Consider the following 18,434-nt stretch of genomic DNA (forward strand, 5'->3'; position numbering starts at 1 on the left):
GACCTCGGAAGGATGACAGGCCGAGTCAACCCCCCTGGCGTTAATTCAACGATCGACCGGGATTCGAACCCAGGATCCTAGGATCCCAAGCTGGCACCCTAACCGCTAAGCCAACGAACCCAGGATCCTTGCATCCCAAGCTGGCACCCAAACCGCTAAGCCGACGAACCCAGGATCCCAAGCCGGCACCCTAACCGCTAAGCCAACGAACCCAGGATCCACGGATCCCAAGCCGGCACCCGAACCGCTAAGCCAACAAACCCAGGATCCTCGGATCCCAAGCCGGCACCCAAACCACTCAGCCAACGAACCCAGGATCCTCGGATCCCAAGCCGGCACCCAAACCACTCAGCCAACGAACCCAGGATCCAAGGATCCCAAGCCGGCACCCTAACCGCAAAGCCAACGAACCCAGGATCCTCGGATCCCAAGCCTGCACCCTTACTGCTCAGCCAACGAACCAAGGATCCTCGGATCCCAAGCCTGCACCCTAACCGCTCAGCCAATGAACCCAGGATCCTCGGATCCCAAGCCGGCACCCTAACCGCTAAGCCAACGAACCCAGGATCCTCGGATCCCAAGCCGGCACCATAACCGCTAAGCCAACGAACCCAGGATCCTCGGATCCCAAGCCAGCACCCTAACCGCTAAGCCAATGAACCCAGGATCCTCGGATCCCAAGCCGGCACCCTAACCGCTAAGCCAACGAACCCAGGATCCTCGGATCCCAAGCCGGCACCCTAACCGCTAAGCCAATGAACCCAGGATCCAAAGATCCCAAGCCGGCACCCTAACCGCTCAGCCAACAAACCCAGGATCCTCGGATCCAAAGCCGGCACCCTAACCGCTCAGCCAACGAACCCAGGATCCAAAGATCCCAAGCCGGCACCCGAACTGCTAAGCCAACGAACCCAGGATCCTCGGATCCCAAGCCGGCACCTTTACTGCTAAGCCAAAGAACCCAGGATCCAAGGATCCCAAGCCATCACCCTAACCGCTAAACCAGCACCACGCTCTGACAGACAGAACAAGATGGAATCAGAAAATCCATGGAGTGACAATGCTGGATAAACGCAGCAAGGCCCTTAAGTCACATAATTACCCTGCACTGGCGAAACGAAAAGCGGGGTTAAGCATTCAGTTGCGTACATGTCTGCATTTTAAAAAATCATTTTCTCGGCAACCGTTGCTCCGATTGACATTAAATTTTCACAATAGGAGCGGCTCCTCCTGTGGAATTTTTTTAAATGATAATTATGATGTCATCAGTCACGTGATACAGGCGCCATCTTGGGGAAAACGAAAAAAAGGTTGCACCTCTACATCTCCGAAACCGCTCCATGGAAAAAACGGAAACATGTCTCATTGTCAAGTACTCAACTTGGGGAATAAGACTTGTTGATGATGTCATCGGTACTTTAATTGTGATGTCATAATGCGACAAGTACAATGCTTGATTCGATCAGTATGAATTTGTTTCTGCGATTCTTGGTCCGATTGACACGAAATTTTCACCATAGGAGGGCCTCCTCCTGTAGAATAATTTAATGATTATTATGACGTCATAGGTCACGTGGTGCGGACGCCATCTTGGAAAACGTTACACCTCTATATCTCCCAAACCGCTCAATGGAAAAAAGTAAACATGGCTCATTGTCAAGTACTTACCATGGGAATAATATGTTGATGACCATGTCATCGGTGCCTTAATTATGACGTCATAATTCGACAAGTACAACACTTGATCTGATCAGTATGAAAAAAAAAATTCCTCTGCAACTGTTAGTCTGATTGGCACGAAATTTTCAGAATATGAGCGGCTCCTCCTGTGGAATTTTATAAATGATAATTATGACGGCATATGTCACATGGTACAGGCGCCATCTTGGAGAAAGCGAAAAAAGGTTGCACCTCTATACCTCCGAAACCGCTCCATGGGAAAAAATTGAAACATGGCTCATTGTCAAGTACTCCGCTTGGGGAATAAGATATGTTAATGATGATGTCATAATTCGACAAGTACAACGCTTGATTCAATCAGTATGAATTTTTTTTCTCTGCGATTCTTGGTCCGATTGACACGAAATTTTCACCATAGGAGGGCCTCCTCCTGTATAATATTTCAATGATTATTATGACGTCATAGGTCACGTGGTACAGGCGCCATCTTGGAAAACCCTTGCACCTATTTTTCTCTGAAACTGCTCCATGGAAAAAATTAAGACCTGGCTCATTGTCACCGACTCCCCCTGGGGAATAAGATATTGCTACGGTTTTGAGAATTGCACATATTGATCATTAAAGGTTAAAGGGATGCCCCCCCATAGTTAGTCCACGAGCAACACGTAGGCCCACTTATAGTATTAGTTATGTCATAGTATGTGTAAGTATAGGCCATTTCCCCTATTGATACCTGCGTTGTGTAAAGACATGAGTTTAGGTCCCGTTCATTTTGCGTCCACCCTCCAATTCCACCTCTATGGGCATAATTGATCCCGCGCCCCATTTGGCTGCCCGCTCAGTTGTAACGCTTTGGCTGCCCGCAGCATTTTGCTGCCCTTTGCTCGCTCACTAGTCGAGTAACACGAGGTAGGTCTGAGAAGGAGGAGCGCGGGGTTGGGGTGGGGGCGGCGTCAAGGCGGAGCGTCAGAGGCGATGACGGTAAGAGCCACTAGCCAACCAGGGCTCGAGCGGCATGGCATGAGAGGGCGTGGAGAGGCGCGTCTGGTGAGTTCGAGAAGGTTCGCAGGGCGTGCCTATATAAGTCACTGCACAAAGCCCTTGAACAGGACTTATCAGAGGACTTGGTCAGGACCTGAACGACTGGTGGAAGAGGACTTGTTGGGAGAGGACTTGGTCGGAGGACCTGAGGGGGCGAGCGCATTGTGAGCACTTGGGAGAATTTACGAGCCGGCCTTTGAAGGAGAACTTGACTCGCATCACTCACTTTGAGGCATTGAACTGTAACTCGCCATCGTATAACGTACGCGCCAAGGAGAGGAAGAAGAGGCGTTGAGTACACGGCTGCAGCCAGACGCGCCGGTGGCGAATAGCGCCTACTTCAGCTACGCGAGTAGACGCAGTCATAGCCACCAGTGATTAACCGCAAGAGCCCACACCCTACCGTTTGCCCCCGTAATAACCTTGTGCATACAAACGACACACGGAGAGCTCCTGCCTTCTCCTCTTACCATCTGCACGGGACGAGCCGGAGACCGGAGGGAGCTGCACGGGAGCCATCCTTGGACGCGGACCATCATCCTGTAGCTGCAAGCCCCGTGTGAGTGTGTATGTGATGGGCCCGTTTGTCCTGGGTATTAAGTTAAGACTGTATAAGGCTGCACTGTGTTCCCTTTTTCTGGAATCATTGTAAATAGTGTAAATAAATCTGTTCTTCCTTTTTCCAATTCGACCGCTTTTGTGATTTATCCATTGACTAGGCGTGGCACGAATAAGATCGCTAGAACCGGGTTCACCATCTAAACGGCACGGATCGCGTGTACGCACCGCTCGGCGTCTCAACACGCGTGGTTCGTGCGGGGCTTATTTCCTCGTTTCAGGGCAGCGCAAGTAATTAGGTAACAGCAAATTCTTGTCCTAATACCCTATTTCGCGCTGTCCGGGAGGGACGTCATAGGTCCCGGGTCCCGCCAGGCCAGTCAAAGACAAGGGGACTAATCCCCCCTTCGTAAGGGGAGAAGGCCGGCGACGAGATCCGCAACAATATGTTAATGATGATGTCATCAGTACCTTCGTTATGACGTCATAATTTGACAAATACAACACTTATCCATCCGATCATTATGAATTTTTTCTCAGCAACTGTTGGTCTGATGGACACGAAATTTTCACCATAGCAGCGCCTCCTCCTTTATATTTTAATGATAATCATGACGTCATAGGTCATGTGTTACAGGCACCATCTTGGAAAAACCGAAAAACGTTGCACCTCTATATCTCCAAAACCACTGCATGGAAAAAATTGAAACGTGGCTCATTGTAAATAACTACATATGGGGAATAGGTGTTGTTAACGATGACATCATTGGTGCCATAATTATGACGTCATAATTCGACAGGGACAACGCTTAGTCTGATCAGTTTAAAATTTATTGAGCATGATCTCTGCAACAATTATATTAGAGCATATAAATTTATGATGTCATCGTTCACGTGATCTGGCAGCCATTTTGGATCAAAAAAAATAAAATGAAACGTTCAAAAACAGAAGAGTTGGCTCACACCAAGTTGACTGCACAGGGTAAGTATTCTATGAATACCATCTGGTTCCTGTATGAAAATAGAGACCACCGACCTGTCGGCGATAGCAAAGTCAAGTAGTCTTGAGGCAGCGCCCGGGGTTTATGTGGTCAGCCGTGCGGTTCGTGCATGTCAATGTTTATCAAACAAGCTGAGAAACTTTATAAACACGACAAAGCAAATTTTTACCTCGATAGCTGGGCCACGTGTTGTTTCATTCTACCTGTCCTTGTATCGCTCTACCTGTCCAAATATTATTTAGGATCCAGCGGCACACGATATCCTCTTTGTCCCCAACGATGGCCTCAAAATGTCCGAAACCTTTGGATTTAAAAACTTTTTAAATTTCCCTTTTTGACAAGTTGCAATTGTTTTCAAATTACCCGAATGTGGGTTTCCCCAAATACACGCTAATCTTCAGCAACTCAACATTGCAGATATAATCGAGTTATTGAGCCAATAACATCTCCTTGTCTTGAGCCAAAGGACGGAACATTTTCCATTCGAGGCGTGACTGTTAGAGGAAAACCGATTCATGAAACTCCTTATTACAGAAATATGACCTCTTCCATGACACCAATGAGCACCATTTTCATTTTGCTTTATTTGTAGGGAAAGGTGGGATTAGCAAGTCTCAACAAGAACACAAAAAAATAAGATGCCAGTAGAGATTTAGACCTAATACTTGTTCCTGAACAGGAAACTGCACTCAAAGGTCAAAGCAAAAGCCTGATTGGCTGCTCCAAATTGTATCGAAAATTCTTGAGGAATTGACCAGCTTGCTCAGCATCCATACGTGTTGCATCACATGACAGGGTCACGTTCACGAATTTGCAACGAACCATTCCGCTCTTGTTCTCCCCGTCATCGTTTATACCTCCACCTTCACCACTTTCGGCAGGTCGTACCCTGGAACTGGTGCTTCCAACGGAGAGAACCAAAGGATGTGGAACGGAAACGATTGAGGTGCAGTAGGACACGGCAAGCGAGTCCAGGAGAGACACACTGGAAGAGATCAGTGAGGGTAATACAAACGGAGTTACTTCTTCATAACGCGGTGAAAACAACCGACAAACAAAAACACCAATGGATTTTGTTTATCCAATCACCATGAACTTAAAATGATAATACACGTTCATTTGTACTCATGACTTCATCTACACCTTCATACAATGTGACGATCGATACAATGTGACGATCGATACAATGCGACGATCGATACAATGCGACGATCGATACAATGCGACGATCGATACAACGGGACGATCGATACAACGGGACGATCGATACAACGTGACGATCGATACAACGCGACGATCGATACAACGCGATGATCGATACAACGGGACGATCGATACAACGTGACGATCGATACAACGGGACGATCGATACAATGCGACGATCGGTACAACGGGACGATCGATACAATGCGACGATCGATACAATGCGACGATCGATACAATGTGATGATCGATACAACGGGACGATCGATACAACGCGACGATCGATACAACGCGACGATCGATACAATGCGCCGATCGATACAACGGGACGATCGATACAATGCGATGATCGATACAACGGGACAATCGATACAATGCAACGATCGATGCAATGTGACGATCGATACAACGGGACGATCGATACAACGGGACGATCGATACAATGCGACGATCGATACAATGTGATGATCGATACAACGTGACGATCGATACAACGCGACGATCGATACAATGTGATGATCGATACAACGGGACGACCGATACAACGGGACGATCGATACAATGCGATGCGATGCGATGATCGATACAATGTGACGATCGATACAACGGGACGATCGATACAACGGGACGATCGATACAATGCGACGATCGATACAATGTGACGATTGATACAACGGGATGATCGATACAACGGGACGATCGATAAAATGCGATGCGTTGCGATGATCGATACAATGTGACGATCGATACAACGGGACGATCGATACAACGGGACGATCGATACAATGCGACGATCGATACAATGTGACGATCGATACAACGAGACGATCGATACAATGCGACGATCGATACAATGTGATGATCGATACAACGGGATGATCGATACAACGGGACGATCGATACAATGCGATGCGATGCGATGATCGATACAACGTGACGATCAATACAACGTGACGATCGATTCAACGGGACGATCGATTCAACGGGACGATCTACACAATGCGATGATCGATACAATGCAACGATCGATACAACGCGACGATCGATACAATGCGACGATCGATACAATGCGATGATCGATACAATGTGATGATCGATACATTGTGACGATCGATACAACGCGACGATCGGTACAACGCGACGATCGATACAACGGGACGATCGATACAATGCGATGATCGATACAACGGGACGATCGATACAATGCGATAATCGATACAACGGGACGATCGATACAACGTGACGATCGATACGCGGACGATCCCCCATGATCGATCCGTGATCGTCGTCGCGACGATCCGTGACGTGATTGTCGTGATCGACGATCGATCGTGATCGTGATCGACGTCGATCGTGATCGTCCGTGATCGTTGCGGACGATCCGTGATGTTCGATACACGGACGCGTGACGATCCACCCGTATGCATTGCGCGGCTTTGCGAAGCCGAGATTTGCAAATGTAATGACGCACCGAGGCTCGAAGGTTAATGGACGATGGCAGGGATAGGGAATATGATTGGCAAAATTTGATGGGTAAATTGATTAGCAGATGAGTGATCCAGCCGAACCAGAGAAGAGAGAGGGAGACGTGAGAGGGTGCTCGTATTGCGGCAATAGACCGAGACCCTCTAGGGCCCTATTGTCGCCGGCTGTTGAGACGCGGGGCTGCCGGCTGCTGTTCGCTTCGAGCCTGAGCGTGAACCTGGGGTGAACCTCAACGCTTACCGCTGCCTGGACCCTTCTCTCCCTGGCACATCCTTACCATCGGCCTGGACCATTCGCTCCCTGGCGCAACCCTGACTGCAATTCCCTTTGTCGTGAAAGTCCGTGGTCTGTCCTTTGTGTTGTCTGGGGTTCCATAATTAAGACTGTTTAACACTTGCCCTGTGTATCTGCTTTCTCTTCTGTAAATTACTTTCGTTTCTCTTTCTTTGGTTTTGTGTAAATAATTAATAAATACCTGTTCCTCCTTATTCTTTGGATTCATTCTCATCCGATCGCTTTAGTCCCTTCTTTCGATTGAGTACCTGTGGCGCGATTTTGGCCGAACCGCTTTTAATTGGGTTTAGTCCATTGCTAACGGCTCGGATTCCGGATTGCTAAACCGCTCGGCAAACTCCATCTTGTCCGGGATTCGAGCGGGGCCATCCACCTGCTTTGTGGAGGGATTGGCGGAGGTGTCCGGGAATCCCTTGACCAATCACCTTGGCCAATCCCACCCCACAAAGGAGCGGGATAGTTCCAGGAACGGAGACGGCCAGCTTTACAAGACAAGGGGATTAACCCCCAACCCCCCACCACCCCCCCCCCCCCCCCTTGATAAGGGGAGTGCCGTACTCCGGTTCCGCAATAATTGGCAAACTCCAATCGATCTCATCGATTCAATGATGATCAATTCAATTGATCGATCTCAATCAATCTCCATCTCCAATCGATCAATCTCATCCCAACTCTCCCAACAATGTGATCGATACAAGGTGACGATCGATACAACGTGACTATCGATACAACGTGACGATCGATACAACGTGACGATCGATACAACGTGACGATCGATACAACGTGACGATCGATACAACGTGACGATCGATACAACGTGACGATCGATAGAACGTGACGATCGATAGAACGTGACGATCGATACAACGTGACGATCGATACAACGTGACGATCGATACGTGACGATCGATACAACGTGACGATCGATACAACGTGACGATCGATACAACGTGACGATCGATACAACGTGACGATCGATACAACGTGACGATCGATACAACGTGACGATCGATACAACGTGACGATCGATACAACGTGACGATCGATACAATATGACGATCGATACAATGTGACGATCAATTAGTTCACCGGATGATGTCACGAGCTATGCAAATGAAGTGCACTACTTCTGTTCACATCACGTGTTCCATTGTCCTACGTACAAGTTCCTCAATCACTGTAAGAAGTTAATGTACAAATAACTTATTACAGGTAAGGTAGCAGGAGCCAATGTCAAATGTATTTATTTAAATTTTAAACCATGCTCGAAACATGCCCGGCACTTGGGAAAAAGAAGCTCTTTCCGGTTACCTGACCCACGGTAATTTTTAAACTCCTCCAGGATTTGTTTTATTTTTTCAGATACCTCCCTTTGCCACTGGCGACTCCTCCAAAATGGCAGCCAAAAACTTGAATTACCACGGAACGAAAACCTACCATAGACAGACTCACGGACAGACGCACGGACAGACAACCTGAAAACATAATGCCTCCGGGGACCTTTGTCGATTATGATGGCAAAATGTGATGGAGTCAATGACTTGAGAACGTCGCCACGTTGTGCACTTCCTGCCTTCGCTAAAAACTAGCAGGTATGTGCAGGATATTAACCAGGTTACACACCTTGTAAATTAGAACGGCACTCGGTAGAGAGCACACCTCCGCCAGGCTGAACAGTTTATGTTTCGTATCCCTCTGATAAGCCGGATCTGGATTCGCACCTGAACCAAAATGTAATCGGCTTGTTCTCGTCACCTAACCAACTCATCCACAACTTTTAGAAATATCATGTTATTTATCGGTTTTCTCCCGATCTCTGAATGGTGAAGAATCTCTTAAAAATTAAATAATTCTTATATCCGAATCCACATTCAGATCTTCACCAAAATCGAATCTATTCGTCCGTGTCGCCCACACAATCTGTCCACCAAGTTTCGTCCAAATCCGTCCATAACTTTGAGATATCCTGCGATATAGATCGTGATGGTGACTGCGTCGGCTGTGGCTCACCAGAAATTGCCTCCTTCACACTCCTTGGGAGGGATCTTTCCGTGCCTTGCACGGTCAGCCAGTTCCTGCCACACACCGTTATACATTACACACCTTTATTACATATTCCACAAGCACAACAGCCCAACATGCTTGACTGTGCACAGATGTAATCTAACAGTTTACTATCCTTCCCCTGCCATAACATAATTATGAGGGTTTGTTGAAACGTAAAACATCCTATTATTTCTCTCCAAAACAGGTAAAGATATTGGAATGAAACAAGCAAATATTAATTAGTAACATGGATCTTTATTCTACCGAGTTGTACATTTATTTATCAACATAATCACCACTTTGTTCCACATGCATCGGCCAACGTTCAAGTAGTTCTCTGATGCCGCCACGACATAACTGCGTCCAACTGATTTAACCGGCGCTTCACAGCGGCCTTGATATCATCGCCGGAAGTGAAATGTTCTCCATGAAGGTGTTCCTCCAGTTTGGGGAAGAGATGAAAACCTGACGAAGCCAAGTCGGGGCTGGAAATTCATTTTGGCGGTACTCCAGCAACAGTCTCTTATTCTCAGGATCGTAATGCTGCACCCAACTCTCACCTCCAGTCAGTCAGTCATCCCAGCTCTCATCTCCAGTCAGTCATCCCAACTCTCATCTCCAATCAGTCATCCCAGCTCTCATCTCCAATCAGTCAGTCACCCCAACTCTCACCTCCATTCAGTCATCCCAACTCTCCTCTCCATTCAGTCATCCCAACTCTCCTCTCCATTCAGTCATCCCAACTCTCATCTCCAGTCAGTCATCCCAACTCTCATCTCCAGTCAGTCATCCCAACTCTCATCTCCAGTCAGTCATCCCAACTCTCATCTCCAGTCAGTCACCCCAGCTCTCATCTCCAGTCAGTCAGTCATCCCAACTCTCATCTCCAGTCAGTCATCCCAACTCTCATCTCCAGTCAGTCAGTCATCCCAACTCTCATCTCCAGTCAGTCAATCATCCCAACTCTCATCTCCAGACATCCCAACTCTCATCTCCAGTCAGTCAGACATCCCAACTCTCATCTCGTCAGTCAGTCACCCCAGCTCTCATCTCCAGTCAGTCAGACATCCCAACTCTCATCTCCAGTCATCCCAACTCTCATCTCGTCAGACATCCCAACTCTCATCTCGTCAGACATCCCAACTCTCATCTCGTCAGACATCCCAACTCTCATCTCGTCAGACATCCCAACTCTCATCTCGTCAGTCATCCCAACTCTCATCTCGTCAGTCATCCCAACTCTCATCTCGTCAGTCATCCCAACTCTCATCTCGTCAGTCATCCCAACTCTCATCTCGTCAGTCATCCCAACTCTCATCTCGTCAGTCATCCCAACTCTCATCTCGTCAGTCATCCCAACTCTCATCTCGTCAGTCATCCCAACTCTCATCTCGTCAGTCATCCCAACTCTCATCTCGTCAGTCATCCCAACTCTCATCTCGTCAGTCATCCCAACTCTCATCTCGTCAGTCATCCCAACTCTCATCTCGTCAGTCATCCCAACTCTCATCTCGTCAGTCATCCCAACTCTCATCTCGTCAGTCATCCCAACTCTCATCTCGTCAGTCATCCCAACTCTCATCTCGTCAGTCATCCCAACTCTCATCTCGTCAGTCATCCCAACTCTCATCTCGTCAGTCATCCCAACTCTCATCTCGTCAGTCATCCCAACTCTCATCTCGTCAGTCATCCCAACTCTCATCTCGTCAGTCATCCCAACTCTCATCTCGTCAGTCATCCCAACTCTCATCTCGTCAGTCATCCCAACTCTCATCTCGTCAGTCATCCCAACTCTCATCTCGTCAGTCATCCCAACTCTCATCTCGTCAGTCATCCCAACTCTCATCTCGTCAGTCATCCCAACTCTCATCTCGTCAGTCATCCCAACTCTCATCTCGTCAGTCATCCCAACTCTCATCTCGTCAGTCATCCCAACTCTCATCTCGTCAGTCATCCCAACTCTCATCTCGTCAGTCATCCCAACTCTCATCTCGTCAGTCATCCCAACTCTCATCTCGTCAGTCATCCCAACTCTCATCTCGTCAGTCATCCCAACTCTCATCTCGTCAGTCATCCCAACTCTCATCTCCAGTCATCCCAACTCTCATCTCCAGTCATCCCAACTCTCATCTCCAGTCATCCCAACTCTCATCTCCAGTCATCCCAACTCTCATCTCCAGTCATCCCAACTCTCATCTCCAGTCATCCCAACTCTCATCTCCAGTCATCCCAACTCTCATCTCCAGTCAGTCAGTCATACCAACTGTCATCCAGTCAGTCATCCCAACTCTCACCTCCATTCAGTCATCCCAACTCTCATCTCCAGTCAGTCAGTCACCCCAGCTCTCATCTCGTGTCATACCAACTGTCATCTCCATTCAGTCATCCCAACTCTCATCTCCAGTCAGTCAATCACCCCAACTCTCATCTCCAGTCAGTCATTCCAACTCTCACCTCCATTCAGTCATCCCAACTCTCATCTCCAGTCAGTCAGTCACCCCAACTCTCATCTCCAGTCAGTCATCCCAACTCTCATCTTCAGTCAGTCATCCCAACTCTCATCTCCAGTCAGTCATCCCAACTCTCATCTCCAGTCAGTCATCCCAACTCTCATCTCCAGTCAGTCACCCCAGCTCTCATCTCCAGTCAGTCAGTCATCCCAACTCTCATCTCCAGTCAGTCATCCCAACTCTCATCTCCAGTCAGTCATCCCAACTCTCATCTCCAGTCAGTCATCCCAACTCTCACCTCCATTCAGTCATCCCAACTCTCATCTCCAGTCAGTCAATCACCCCAACTCTCATCTCCAGTCAGTCATCCCAACTCTCATCTCCAGTCAGTCATCCCAACTCTCACCTCCATTCAGTCATCCCAACTCTCATCTCCAATCAGTCATCCCAACTCTCACCTCCATTCAGTCATCCCAACTCTCATCTCCAATCAGTCATCCCAACTCTCATCTCGTCAGTCAGTCATCCCAACTCTCATCTCCAGTCAGTCATCCCAACTCTCATCTCCAGTCAGTCATCCCAACTCTCACCTCCATTCAGTCATCCCAACTCTCATCTCCAATCAGTCATCCCAACTTTCACCTCCATTCAGTCATTCCAACTCTCATCTCCAGTCAGTCAGTCACCCCAGCTCTCATCTCCAGTCAGTCATCCCAACTCTCACCTCCATTCAGTCATCCCAACTCTCATCTCCAGTCAGTCAGTCATCCCAACTCTCACCTCCATTCAGTCATCCCAACTCTCACCTCCATTCAGTCATCCCAACTCTCACCTCCATTCAGTCATCCCAACTCTCACCTCCATTCAGTCATCCCAACTCTCACCTCCAGTCAGTCATCCCAACTCTCACCTCCATTCAGTCATCCCAACTCTCACCTCCATTCAGTCATCCCAACTCTCATCTCCAATCAGTCATACCAACTCTCATCTCCAGTCAGTCATCCCATCTCTCATCTGGTGCACTTCACAGTGCTGACAACTAATGCTGCCCACCCTCTTCCATCTTGACTAACGTAGCACCAAGACATCTCGTGTCAGAATCATGAAAGTTCGCATCCAGTGGCCAGAAGAACTGATGTGAGGACTGCAATTTGTTTCATTGGAATATCTTTACCTGTTTTGGAGAAAAATAATAGGAGGCTTTACGTTTCAACACACCCTCGTATCATAAATACATCCAACCTCCATGTTCATATTTTTTCCTTAATTACACTTTCCTTTTCTGCCCAAAAACAGAAACTCATAAGTAAATAATAACCACAGTACATTTACTTCCACCTTACCTTTGTAACCGTTGCAATGTCCAACAGCCCACGTGATCCAGCCCTCCTAATTACTGGAGAGACAATTCCGTCTGGAGTTGCCATGGTAACCGCCACATCCACAACCCCAGATTCCACAAATCCAACGGTCTGTGTTGAGCAGGTATTGGAGAGGTGTATTTGTGAGATGCTGGAGATACATGCACAGGACAAACATCTACAAATGGCACACGGTCCTCAAAGTTAACACCTCGTCTCTGATGAATAATGAAGAACTGAAACGAGCCAAAGTGTGTTTCGCATCTTCATTAGAAGGGGGAAAAAACAAACTGACGTCACCACACCATGTGACCTCCGAACGTTGTCGTTGGTTTGCTCTCGTTGTTGAAAACAGCGATTTACACGTGTCACTTGCGAGTGCGAAGTTGTTTATCGGAGAAGACGCTGCCCACACAGCAACCAAACTCTCAAAATAGCAAGCGATGTAAACCGAGACCAAGGAATGTCTGGGAAGACGAGATAACTTGTTACCTGCAGGTTGGCCAATAAATTGTCATTCGAGTCCAAACTCGTCACAAATTTTGTGCGTTGGGCCCAAATAGAACGGGAGGGCAACACTGGTACGGCTAAAGTCTAATACAAACGTATCGGTTATAATGGATGGCTGTGCAGTAGGGTGGACCACAGATAGATGTAATATTTAATACTATTACAAATCCATGCTCCACAAGGCTGCCCTTGTTCCTATGTTTATAAAGATCATATGAACCACATATGAGGTTAATTGGAACTTATTTAGAGGTTGCTCCAAAAATAACATTTTTAATTTATCCTGTTTTTTTCAGATGGCAGAAACTCGCAGCTCTTCCACAGTTTGGTTGCTGGGCAAGTCTGAAAAGGAAATAATAGGTGGGGGACTACCACCCAAAGGACACACATTGCAGAAAATGGTGTACCATCACATACAAGAACACCATACAGTTCGTGAAAGTGCCAAACTTAGTGTACAAGCTGTATGTGCATACTGGGAGAAAGCACGAATTCCAGTGCAGAGAGTAGATTCCTGTGAGCGCCAACTTTTGAAGTTGTATGATGCCTACAAACCGGTAAAGAAAAATAGAACCAAGACATTCGCAAACTATAGAGTGAAGGAGCAGATGCTCAAAGATGATCTTCAATCCCTCTTCGATATCTCACCAAATGATGCGCTTGAGAAAATGACGAATGAAGAAGACAAAGCATTCCTTATCATGCAGCGTGAGGATCCCTCAAGTTCACGTATGGGATCTGTGGACAACACTCTGGCAGTGAAGGAGAACAGAAAGCGTATCAGGCTTGAGAATGAAGATAAAAGAAAGAAGAAACATGCTGCTGAGACTCCAACAGCAATGCAATCTGTTCCATCAACATCGGCTGTGGTTGATGATGATGATGAGTCTGAGATTGAAAGCTCCGATTCAGGGGACAATGAATTCAAACTACAAAGTCCATCTTCTTCCAAAGATATAGAGGGCAGAGTGTCACTGTGTGTGCCTCGTTTGGTTTGCCGAATAAACTCACGGTTGGAAGGTTTCGGCCTGCTGTTGTGGATAGATCGATCGATCAAAGAACTGTCACATCTCGTAACAAAGCTCCTCTAAGAGTTGTAGATTGTAGAAAATAAAGCCTCCAATTCCCATGCGGCCATTTTCATAACCTTCGATACAAGGCAACCGGAACGCATGACGGTCCGATTCAAGCAGAAACTGGAGAGCCCACGCAGGTGCCTCACCGGACCGATTATTGACCGCCGATGCCTCCTCCGGCCTTGCCGTGATAGAACACAAATGGTACCTCTGGAGACCGAGCCAGGGAAATTTAAAATGAAAAATGGTTCTGCTCGGTCACGTCTCGGGAAATTGTCAAATGGCATGAAATGGTGGGGTTCTATTTATTGTGTATAAATGAAAGTGCTTCAGAAGACCATATGCAAAATAATAAACATAAACACTAAATAAATAAATAACATTGAATTATTTAACCGAAGAGTTGAAAACACAGGCCACAGAGTTAAATTATTAATTAGCCTTTGCACACCTTTAAAGAAAGCGCCGCTGCTTTGATGATGAAATCTCCGATCGATACCTGTACACCATCTGTAAGAAGAGTATACAAAGGGAGACACAAGGTGATACTGTAACACGACTCCAAACTATCAGGATTCCCACTCTCCAGCTTTACATTTACCATTTACTGTTATACTGCCCCACTACCCAACAGCTCACCATTTACTCTCCCATTCTCACCTTTCCCCAGCTGTGTGGCAAGGCTGAGTACCGAGTCCACCTGGCAAAGTGCAGACACGTATGCATGTGGAATCGAGTTCTTAGATTGTCCCAGGCGGCAGGCGATAGACCGCTTCTCATCAGAGATTTCCTCATCTGTGTACGTCTGGATAAAGCAGGAAGGTCATGTGGGTGTTGCATTCCGCATCGACACGTCAAGATTGCATTCACTAAAAACAAAAGGTCCGACGGTGTTGTTAGTGCAACCACAAGTGTCCTACCACCTCCAAACCGCTTTGTGGAAAATTCAAAAGACCACCATTTCGTCCTCTTAAGATAAGCGGGACGTCCCATAATGCAGGCGGAAAGTCTCAAACAAAACCAATAAGGGAAAAGCAAAACTCACCACTTTACCAGCTTTCCGAGGATAAACAGGTGCGATAACTGGCTTCTTACAAGGTAACGAGGGCTGGGTATGGCGCAGACTTTCGGGCACAGAGGGCCCACTAGGGGGCGCAGTGGGCTGTGAAGTGGCTAGGGGTTGAGATGGCAAACTGCCTCCTGTTTTCAAAGCGATGGCTTTCAGTACATCCCTGGGAGATAAAGAGCAAACAGGGGGTGCTTGAGAATAAAATGGTCACTGGGTTTAAACCAGACCGGACACCTATTCTGATACCACGTGATCTCCACTTATTGAGCAAAACAAGTCCTCATGTCTCCAACTAGAGAGAATGAAGGACTTGGCTCGACGATAAAGATGGGTGTCGATCTGCATCATAGACAGGTAGAACAATGGATGAAATCAACAACGGGACATCGATCAAGTATGCTAACCGCCGGGGAAGAAGCAAGGATATGGCAACATTTCAGAGGTTTACCCTTCGGTTATTGTTAACCTTTAGTTGGAGCAAAATAAAGCGATGAATGCTCCATTGATTTCATCCATTACTCTTCCCTCCATCATCTGCCACAGGGCAAAGGCAATGGATTCTCCCATTTGTACTCAAAGCAGGCAGGATCTTCCCCAATAATGCTCCCATCGAGCTTCCCAACCCAAAACAGGCCATTACTGGGAAGGTTGGCTGAGCGGAACATTCCTTTCTCGCTGCATTTTACTACTCACTCACTCCTTAGTCACAACGCCAAATCTCCCACTAGGTTGCAGAGCTTCTGCTTGCAGGCCATGCGAAGCCAGGAGCAGACGAGCCGCGGGACTCAGCTTGCTGCAAAACAAAGCACCGGACAAACATCACAAAGATGCGGGAAGCTCCAGTTCAACAGAACAAAAAAAGCTCAAATATGAAAACAAGTCAAAATAAAGTATTCCCACACTGGTGGCGGTGTCTCTGTGCATGTTCGTTCCTCTCTTCTCTACAACCCATGCTCCTCATTGGTTATCCTCAACCCTACGGAGTACATAATGGTTTTGTGTGCCTCTCCGTAGCAACGTCTTGTTTCTTTGTGTGGTCTACCATCCTCCAACACCGATGACTTAATGAACGAGTCTCTCCCCAAACACCGACACGCTCCTCTACTCCCACCACCGTTCACTTTTACTCGTCTCTGGAGACTTGAATTGCCAGCACACCAACCTGCCTTGCTGTTGGTTCACGTACTTCAGCACATGGCCGAGCAGGAAATCATTCTGAGAAAGAACCTCACAGATTTACTCGGTCTGTTTCTTTTCCAACACATCTCGACAAATGGCAACCATTTATTACTGGACCATCTCACGTCAAACGTTTTCTCAAACTTGTCCTGCTCTTCCTCATCTCAGAGGCTCTTCTGCTCACGTATTGGTAAAAGTGGGCGTCTCTTTGGAGGTTAGTAGAGAAACCCCAAGGTGCAGACGTGAACGATATTTTGGTTAAAGCTGATTGGTTTGGCCTAAAATCCACACCCTCCAGTCAAATCTGTTGCATTCCCACATCAGCTACAAACATCAACTGCTTCTGGAAATTATTTTACAATGGACTCATTTCTGATCTTCGTAAGTGCAGCCAATCCCGCATTCAACCAAACCCTGGTACGTGTGTGTGTGTGTGTGTGTGTGTGTGTGTGTGTGTGTGTGTGTGTGTGTGTGTGTGTGTGTGTGTGTGTGTGTGTGTGTGTGTGTGTGTGTGTGTGTGTATGCGTACGTGAGTGTATGTATGCGTACGTGAGTGTATGTATGTGTGTGTATATATATATATATGTATATATATATGTATATATATATATATATATATATATATATATATATATATATATATATATATATTATATATAGTTGCGGATCTCCCGAAGCCCGTTCCCATTACAAAGGGGGGATTAAACCCCTTTTTTTCCCCCTGGGTCTTCGGGTCCGCGGGGCCGAATCGCCGCTTCCGGGCAAACGTGAAAAAGGGTATCGGGACAAATTCGCACGTACCTTTAACCCACGCTGCCACGAAAGCGGGGATCGAGCCTCACACAAGCCACGCTTAATAGAGTACGCCCGAGCGGTATGCGTATCACGTGACTCGTGCTGTTACTTTTATTGGAACCCGATTCGAGCGGTTTTATTCGTACCATGCGAAGCCAATGGATGGAAGGGACAGGACGGTCAAATCAGAGGAAGAACACAATTTATTTACAATGTACAATGATTCAGAATGAAGGAAAGGGGGACACAGAGCAGAAGCTTAACCAGTTTAACTTATTTTCCCAGACACAGGGCCCACTCACTCACATGGGGAAATGGAGGAGAAGAGGTTCGCGCGCGAAGCGCGCTTCGCCGTCGGTCGCTCCGGGGCAGCTGGCTCTCCGATGTTCGCGGCATGTACACAGCTGAAGGCAGGCAGGAGGAGATCGCGCGTCTGTGGCCCGGCGCGGGTCGTCCTCTCGAGCGCGCGATTAATACAGCGCAGAGCGCAGGGCACGGGGAAAGTTCATGTACAATCGGCAATTCAATTCGTTCGTCCTGCAGCTCCACTTGCGTTCTCAAGCTCAACCCAACTCACTCTCACGGGGAGCTGTAACTCGTCTCACAGGGAACTGTAACTTGCACACGACTCTGACTGGAAACTTCTCTTACTGAACTCAACTGCAAACTCAACTCCTTCTCACCTG

The 18,434-nt window shown here is 47.4% G+C and overlaps 1 protein-coding gene across 3 annotated transcripts in view; it reads right to left on the reverse strand.

The window, feature by feature from the left end:
- The window catches only part of LOC137428011 (pyruvate dehydrogenase protein X component, mitochondrial), a 75,921-nt gene that overhangs the window by 8,519 nt on the left and 48,968 nt on the right, over positions 1-18,434 (reverse strand). For 2 of the 3 annotated variants that reach the window (XM_078777536.1, XM_068117908.2), the window contains exons 3-8: positions 16,472-16,567; positions 15,751-15,937; positions 15,366-15,510; positions 15,157-15,215; positions 13,102-13,230; positions 9,273-9,337 (exon numbers count right to left, since the gene is read on the reverse strand). In XM_078777536.1, the coding sequence (XP_078633662.1) occupies positions 9,273-9,337; positions 13,102-13,230; positions 15,157-15,215; positions 15,366-15,510; positions 15,751-15,937; positions 16,472-16,567 (681 nt within the window). Of the gene's footprint in view, positions 1-4,844; positions 5,266-9,272; positions 9,338-13,101; positions 13,231-15,156; positions 15,216-15,365; positions 15,511-15,750; positions 15,938-16,471; positions 16,568-18,434 lie in introns of those variants that run through there. The other variant, XM_068117906.2, reaches the window with a different exon arrangement.

The sequence above is a fragment of the Myxine glutinosa genome, chromosome 5, assembly GCF_964187855.1.
Source record: "Myxine glutinosa chromosome 5, kmMyxGlut1.1, whole genome shotgun sequence".
Classification (NCBI taxonomy): domain Eukaryota; kingdom Metazoa; phylum Chordata; class Myxini; order Myxiniformes; family Myxinidae; genus Myxine; species Myxine glutinosa.